The sequence below is a fragment of the Mesitornis unicolor genome, unplaced genomic scaffold (assembly GCF_000695765.1).
Source record: "Mesitornis unicolor isolate BGI_N332 unplaced genomic scaffold, ASM69576v1 Scaffold26739, whole genome shotgun sequence".
NCBI lineage: Eukaryota > Metazoa > Chordata > Aves > Mesitornithiformes > Mesitornithidae > Mesitornis > Mesitornis unicolor.
Window position 1 is genome coordinate 1 of NW_010208326.1, and position 8,335 is coordinate 8,335.

The 8,335-nt window shown below is 55.3% G+C and overlaps 1 protein-coding gene across 1 annotated transcript; it reads left to right on the plus strand.

The window, feature by feature from the left end:
• Positions 1-1,356: 1,356 nt before the first annotated feature.
• Positions 1,357-7,465, plus strand: LOC104546954 (very long-chain acyl-CoA synthetase-like; the record flags this gene model as incomplete). Its single annotated transcript, XM_010192472.1, has 9 exons — positions 1,357-1,588; positions 2,642-2,800; positions 3,136-3,260; positions 3,346-3,540; positions 4,032-4,122; positions 4,373-4,571; positions 4,675-4,772; positions 5,622-5,752; positions 7,289-7,465. Coding segments are annotated over 9 exons (1,407 nt in total), but the record flags the coding sequence as incomplete, so codon positions are not given.
• Between the last annotated feature and the right edge of the window lie 870 nt (positions 7,466-8,335).

The following is an 8,335-nucleotide window of genomic DNA, read 5'->3' on the forward strand; positions in this document are numbered from 1 at the left end:
AATGCCTGTCCATGGATTTACACAGGTGCCAGTGTCTCTACATGTGTCTACACGTCTGTACATGTGTCTTCACGCATGTCAACATGTGTACACACATTTCCACATGTGTTGCTCTCTATGTGTGCATTTCCACACATGTCAGCACCCGCACACACCTGCAACACGCGTGTGCATGCAAGCCACGATGGGATGAGAGGTTTTTTCACATCGGGGGCTGCATTTGGACCCCTCCATGCTCACAGCCACTTGTGCAACCCTTTGCACATGCGTGTGTGACACCGCAGTTGGCGTGTTGGGGCACACTGGTCACGCCAAGATCATGGGTTAATCATCACCCGTCCCTGCCTGGGGTAAAGGTCCTTTTATGTCCTTTTCTGTTGTATTTTTTTAGGGGAAAGACATTAAAGAAAATAAATTGGGGTGGGGGGAATGGGACCCTCAGGGTATGTGGCTGGTGGAGGTCAGAGTGCGTCTTGGGGTGCTGGGGGGGCACTCATGGGGGATGCTCTGGGGTCATCTGGGAGCTCTTTCTGGGGGGCATTGGGTGCCCAGGTGGGGTCTTTGGGTGCCCATCCATGATGTCTGGGGTGCCCGACTGATTGGGGTGCCCATCTGGGGTCCTTTGAGTGCCCGTTTCACATTTTTGGGGTCCCTACCCAATCAAGGTGTGCATTGGGTGCCCCTTTGGGATGGTTGGTGTCCCTACCTGATGAAGGGGTGCATTGCACGCCTGTTTGGGGTTCTTGGGGTACCCATTTGGGATGATTTGGGTCCTTACCTCATCGAGGGGTGCATTGGGTGCCCATTTGGGGTTCTTGGGGCACCCATCTATGATGCTTAGGGTGCCCACCCAATTGAGGTCCCTACTTGAGGTGCATTGGGTGCCCATGTGGGATCTTTGGGGCACTCATCCATGATGTCTGGGGTGTCCATCTCATTGGGGTGCACATTTGAAGTCCTTTGGGTGCCCCTTTGGGATGGTTGGTGTCCCTACCCAATCAAGGGGTGCATTGGGTGCCCATTTGGGGTCCTTTGGGTGCCCATTTGGGACAACTGGGGTCCCTACCCAATCAAGGGGTGCATTGGGTACCCATCTGAGATCTTTGGAGCACCCATCCATGATGTCTGGGGTGTCCATCTCATTGGGGTGCCCATTTGGGGTTCTTTGGGGTCCCTACCTGATCAGGGGTGCATTGGGAGCCCATCTGAGATCTTTGGAGCACCCATCCATGATGTGTGGGGTGTCTACCACATTGGGCCACCCATTTGGTTTGTGTTGGGTGCCCACCCTTGACCTTTTGGGTTCCCCTCCTTGGACTCTCACCCACCTGGGACCCCCTCACCCAACACTGGGCCCATGTCCCCCTGTCCCCCCCAGATCTCCAGGCCGCGGTGGAGGAGGTGCTCCCATCCCTGCAGAGCGATGGCGTCCGCGTCTTCTACCTGAGCTCCACGTCGCCCACGCCGGGTGTCGAGGCCCTGTTGCCCGCCATCAAGGGGGCTTCCCATGAGCCTCTGCCCGCCCACCACCGCGGCAATGTCACCATCGACTCCAAGGCCCTCTATATCTACACCTCGGGCACCACCGGTGAGGCTGCGGGGACAGAAACCCCCAAGGAAGGAGGGTCTTCTCCTTGGAGAAGGGGTTTTGAGGAGCCAATGGAGGTTGACCTCCATGGGGTGGGTGATTTTGGGAAGGTTAGAGGGGTCTCGTGGAGGTTTTTCTCCAACCCTGACCATTGTGGGGCCACCTGGGCCAGGGTCCTCCTGGTTGTGTCCATGTGAGGGTTGGGTATCGCCAAGGATGGAGAGAGAGCCACCACGTCCATGGGCCTGTCCTTGTTGGAACCCAAGGGGGTTGGGCCTCCCTCATCCAACCTAATGGGGTGAGGTGGGACCACCCTCATCCAACCCAATGAGATGGGACCACCCTCATATCCAACCCAATAGGGTGGGACCTCCCTCATATCCAACCCAATGGGATGGGACCTTCTTCATCCAACACAATGAGGTGGGACCTCTAATCCAACCCAATGGGATGGGACCTCTCTCATCCAAGACAATGGGGTGGGACCTCCTTCATCCAAGCCAATGGGGTGGGACCATCCTCATCCAACCCAGTGGGATGGGACCTCTCTCATCCAAGCCAATGGGGTGGGACCTCCTTCATCCAACCCTGGCCCCAAACCAGATCCCACCCCAATCCACACAGGTGCATCTGGTTGAGGTTCATCATTGGCTTCTCCCAGTGAGGTCTGGAAATCTCTAGGGATGGAAATCCACCACATCCAGGGGTCTGTCCTCATTGGGATGGGGTGAGACCTCTCTCATCCAGCCCAATGGGATGGGACCTTCCTCATCCAACCCTGAACCCAAAGCAGATCCCACCCCAACCAACACGGGTGCATCTGGTTGAGGTTCCTCACTGGTTCCCCACAGTGAGGGCTGAAGACCTCAATGCATGGAGAGTCACCATGTCCATGGGTCCATCCTCACTGGGACCTCCCTCATCCAACTCAATGGGATGGTACCACCCTCATCCAACCTTGACCCCAAACCTGAGAGAAGGGTTTTTGTCCTCCCACCCCACACGGGCACCTCCAAGGAGGACATTTCCCACCCTCTGTTCCCATCCACCCAGGCCTCCCCAAGGCAGCGGTGATCACAGAGATGAAGCTGATGATGGTGGCAAACCTAGGCCGGCTCTGTGGCCTGCGGACTGATGACATCATCTACACAACGCTGCCGCTCTACCACTCAGCTGGGCTGCTCATCGGGGTAGGAGGGTGCTTCGAGGTCGGTATGTACCCCCACGGTCAGCACAGGGATGGGGTGCGGGCATGGATGGGCGGGAGATGGATGGATGGAGATGTTTTTATAGATGGATGTTTTAAGGAGATGGACAGACGGACTTTTATGGAGATGGACAGATGAGGGATGGACAGACTTTTTCTGGAGATGGACCAAAGGATGATGGGAAAATGTGAAGATGGAGGGGAAATATAGGACAGAAAAGTGAAAAGGAGCAGGATCTCGATAGCGATAAATGGATTAACGGTGGGATGGACAGATGAAGAAAAAGGATGAGTGGAAAGGGGGGGGGGCAGTAATGGTCACCCCAGTGCGTCCCCACAGGAGCCACCTGCGTCATACGGGCCAAGTTCTCCGCCTCCAATTTCTGGGATGACTGCCGCCGCTACAACGTCTCAGTCATCCAATATGTGGGCGAGCTGATGCGCTACCTCTGCAACGCGCCCAAGGTAACGTCCCCACCAGCCCAGAATCAGTGGAAGGCAACGCCGTGGGGCGCACCCTGATGTGGTCCCTCCCTTTGTCACCCCACAGCGCCCCAACGACCGGCAGCACGGGGTGCGCATGGCCTTGGGTAATGGCCTACGGGCGGAGGTGTGGAAGGAGTTTCTCCAGCGCTTCGGACCCATCTCCATCTGGGAGTTTTACGGGGCCACTGAGGGCAACGCCGGCTTCATCAACTACACCGGCAAGATCGGGGCAGTGGGAAGAGCCAACGTCTTCCTCAAGGTGAGCCAATATGCTCCTCAAGGTGAGATGTGGGTGATGATGATGGTGGGGAGACCAGTTCTGCACTTCAAGTTGGGTTGGCATCAAGAGTGGGGGTCTCCAGGTCACCCTCCTTCATGGTGGGGCAAATAGTGACCTCCTCAGGGAAGCCAATGCTTGTCCATCAAGTTGGGTTGACATCAAGAGTGGGCGTCTCCAGGTCACCCTCTTTATGGGGGTCCAAGTGGTGACGTCCCTGGCAAAGCCACCACTTGTCCATCAAATTGGGTTGATACAAAAGCAGGATCTCCAAGATCTCATCTTCATACCCAAAAGGAGCCCCTCCACTTGGTTGGCCAACACTGCCTCAACAAAGTCTGGTTTTGGAGTGTCCACAGTGACCTGGACATCTCTACAGCCCCAAGAAAGGCCACTTTGGTGTCACTTCTCCATCCCCAACCACTGGAAGGAGTCTTCTTCTCTTAGTCCTGTGTTCCTCTTCCACCTTCTAGAGGTTTGCTCACTTTGAGCTCATCAAGTACAACGTGGAGGACGACGAACCCGTCCGTGACGAGCGAGGTCTCTGCATCCGAGTAGGTCCCGGTAAGAGTTGTCCTACAGGGGCCTTTTTGGGGTGAAAGGGGGGCAGACAGAGGGTTGAGATACATCAAAGCCATCTCTTGGTGCTTATCACCACCATCTCAGTCCTCATCACCATCATCTCGGTGGATGACGCCACCAGAAACCCCTCAAAGATGCCATCCCCAAGCACCCGGTGGGGCACGGAGCTGACATTCCCCACCACCGAGGCACTTTGGTGGCCTCCAACCCTCCTTCTCCACCCCCAAAAAAGGTGAGACGGGGCTGCTGGTTGTCAAAATCACCAAGAACACCCCTTTCCATGGCTACGCGGGCGACTCCCAGAAGACAGAGAAGAAAGTCTTGAGGAACGTCTTGGCCAAAGGCGATGCCTTCTTCAACAGCGGTGACCTCCTGATGATTGACCACGAACGATTTGTCTACTTTCAGGACCGAGTGGGAGATACTTTCCGGTAACTCCGATGCTCTTATGCCCATGTCTGCGTGGACATCACCACCACCCCAAATCTTTCCCCTGCCCCCATCCTTCACAGCTTCATCCCTTCTCTTCCTCAGTTGGAAAGGTGAGAATGTGGCCACTACGGAGGTGGAGGCCACCCTTGCCATGGTGGACTTCATCCAGGAGGTCAATGTCTATGGAGTCTCTGTGCCGGGTGAGTATAGGGTGGGGGTGAACTGACCCAAAATAAGGATCTGGTGATGCTTCAGCCATGGGATAGGTCCCCAAAAAAAGGTCTGAGTGGCCACCAAGAAGCCTAAAGTAGAAGAAAATGGAAGGGACCTACAATGATCATCGAGTCCTGGCCATTTCAGGACTCATTGATAGAAAAATAAAGAGTCTGGTATCATTTTGGGGTCATGATTGGACCAAGAAGAGTCGAATAGCATCTGGGTTGCCCAAAATAAACATCTAGTGATGTTTGGGACAAGGAACATGTCCATGTCGTGGTCCAGCTGGCCACCAAGAAGGCTTAAGTAGAACTTACTACCCAAAAGGAGACCCAAAACGACTTTTTAAGTACCCACTGACCCAAAATTAGTTCCTGGCATTGCTTTGGCACACAACGGGCTCCTGTAAAGGTCAAAGTGGCCACCAGGAAGGTTAAAGGCGGACCTGGTTGCCCAAATCAAGCGTCCAGCGTTGTTCTGGGCATGCAACACGCCCCTGTAGTGGTCCAAGTAGCCACCAAGAAGAGTAAAATGGGACTTGGTTGCCCAAAAGCAGCGTCTGGTGGCATTTTGGGCAACAGATGTGTCTCTGTGATGGTCCACGTGGCCATGAAGAAGGTGAAAATGGGAAATGTTCATCCAAAATAATCATCCAGCATTGTTTTGGATACATGATGGGCCTGCAAGAAGGCCAAATTGGGGTGCATCCACCCAAAATCAGTGTTCATCATTGCTTTGAACATGCAACAAGACTCCCAAGTGGTTCAAGTGGCCACCAAGAAAAAGAAAACGAGACTCAGTTGCCCAAAATAACCCTCTGGTATCGTTCGCAGGGTGCGAGGGGAGGTGCGGCATGGCCGCCATCCGCCTGAAGGCCGGGGCAAGCTTCGAGGGGGACAAATTCTACGCCTTCACTGGGGACACCCTGCCCAGCTACGCCGCTCCTCGCTTTGTGCGGATCCAGGTCAGGCTTCATTTGGGGGGGCTTTTGGGGGACTTATTTTTGGGTCATTCTCTGCCAAATCAGGCGATCCGGCAGTGCCTGTTTCCAGTTACAGTGGTGGTGTCCTCCCCAGTTTCCGATGACGGTGGCAGTAGCGGCGATGGGGTCCCCTTGGTGACTGTGGCAGGGTCCCTCTACCGTTGATGGCACCGTCCATATCTGGAAATGGTGATGGGCACCCATGACATTGGGGTCACCACGTGATGGTGATGGCGTTGGTCCATCTTCCCCATGGTGGCATCGAGGCCCCTCCGTTCCCATGACAGCGTTGGTCACCCTGAGCCAATGGGGGTCAACCCGGGCCAATGGGAGGTCGGCCTCAGGCAACAGGAGATCAATCTATGCCAATGGGTGGTCAACCTCAGCCAATGGGAGGTCAATCCATGGCAATGGGGGGTTGCCCTAAGCCAATGGGAGGTCAACTTCAGCCAATGGGTGGTCAACCTGAGTCAATGAGTGGCCTGTGGCAATGGCTGGTCAACCTGAGCCAATGGGTGGTCACCTTGAGCCTATGGGTGGTCAATCTCAGCCAACAGGAGGTCAACCTTGGCCAACGGGTGGCCTATGGCAATGAGTGGTCGACCTAAGCCAATGGGTGGTCAACCTATGGCAATGGGTGGTCAACTTCACCCAATGGGTGGTCACCCTGAGCCAACGGGTGGTCAACCTGACCCAACAGGTGGTCAACCTCACCAATGGGTGGTCACCTTGAGCCAATAGGTGGTCACCCTGAGGCAATGGGTGGTCAACTTCACCCAATGGGTGGTCTATGCCAATAGGTGGTCAACCGGTCCCAATGGGTGGTCTATGCCAATGGGTGGTCAACCTCGGCCAATGGGAGGTCAACCTCACCAATGGGTGGTCACCCTCAGGCAACGGGTGGTCTATGGCAATGGGTGGTTGCCCTGAGCCAATGGGACGTCAGCTTCAGGCAATGGCAGGTCAACCTCAGCCAATGGGTGATCACTTTCACCCAACAGGGGTCTATGCCAATGGGTGGTCAACCTCAGCCAACAGGTGCTCAACCTGGGCCAATGGGAGGTTAACCTGGGCCAACAGGAGGTCAACCAGGACCAATGGGTGGTCAACCTCACCCAAAGGGTGGTCTATGCCAATGGGAGGTCACCCTCAGCCAATGGGGAGGGGTCACCCTGAGCCTACAGGTGGTCAACCTGGGCCAATAGGTGGTCAACTTCACCCAAAGAGTGGTCTATGCCAATGGGTGGTCACCCTGAGCCAATGGGTGGTCAACCTCAGCCAATGGGAGATCAACCTGAGCCAACGGAGCATCAACCCAAGCCAATGGGAGGTCAACATGGGACAACATCACATGAGTTCCCCTAATTCCAATGACCCTACCCATGCCGATGCCACAGGGGTCACCATTTTCAATGACGGCACCTGGATCCCCCCAGTACCGATGCCACCGTTGGTGTCCCCCATTTCCAATGATGGCGCCGATCGCCGTTCCTGATGCTGTCTCCATCATCTCCACAGGACGCCCTGGAGATCACAGGGACCTTCAAGCAGTGCAAGAGCAACCTGGTCAAGGAAGGCTTCGACCTCAACGTCATCAAAGACCCCCTCTTCTTCCGCGACGACAAGAAGAAGTCCTACGTCCCCTTGAGCCCCGACACCTACGCTGCCATCCAGGCCATGAAGCTCAGCCTCTAGAAGATAACACACCACGCCAGGATCTCCAAAACGGCACCAATCTGGGGCTAAATCAGGCGGTTTTCACTTCCTTCAGAGATTTTAACAATGACGGGCTGGTCTTGGCGCTTGCTATCCTGCCCCAGCTGCAGAAATTAAAGGCTTAATTCCTGTTATTTGGCTCCATGAGGGTAATTTTTGGGTGCTGACCCCCTCGTTTTTCCTGCTGGGGGGTCCCAAATGGTGCCCCAAATCCTCCTCGTTGTTGGGAAGTGATGATTTCCTCAACGCTGGCCTCTTGCTGGAGATTGATGGGGTCCCAAAACCCTTTCCTCTTCCCGCGCAGGGCACGTTGAGGTGCTTAAATTCACCAATTTGCACCGAAATCCATTTATTTCTCCCCAGTCCAGCTGTTTTCTGCCCAATCAGTGACCGAAATCGGTTCAGGAAAGCAGCCCTGGGCTCCCCCAAATATTTCAGACCCCTATGACGGACACCAAACCCCCAATGGCATCGCCTTCTTCCCAGCACTCATTCACCCAAAACCAGCCCCAATTTCTCCCCATGGCCACTTTTTGCCACGTTTCTGAGCAAAATCACCCTGGGGACACCACCGTGGCTCCCCCCTTCCCCAAAATATCAGCGAACCTCCCCCTGCTTTTTTTCCTAAAAAAGGCAGAATCTTTATTTACAAACCTTCCCAGCAGCACCGAGGAGGTGAAAAGCGCCCCCATAAACCTTCATTCACTGTCGCCGTTGAGCGGCTGGAGCTCTGCAACCCGAGGTGGCGGCGGGGTTTCTTTGGGAGGAGGGCGGCGAATTTCGGGGGGGATCCTCCGTTCCCGTTGCAGCTCTCCGATGCGGAGCCGGAGCCGTTGCTCGCGGCGTTTG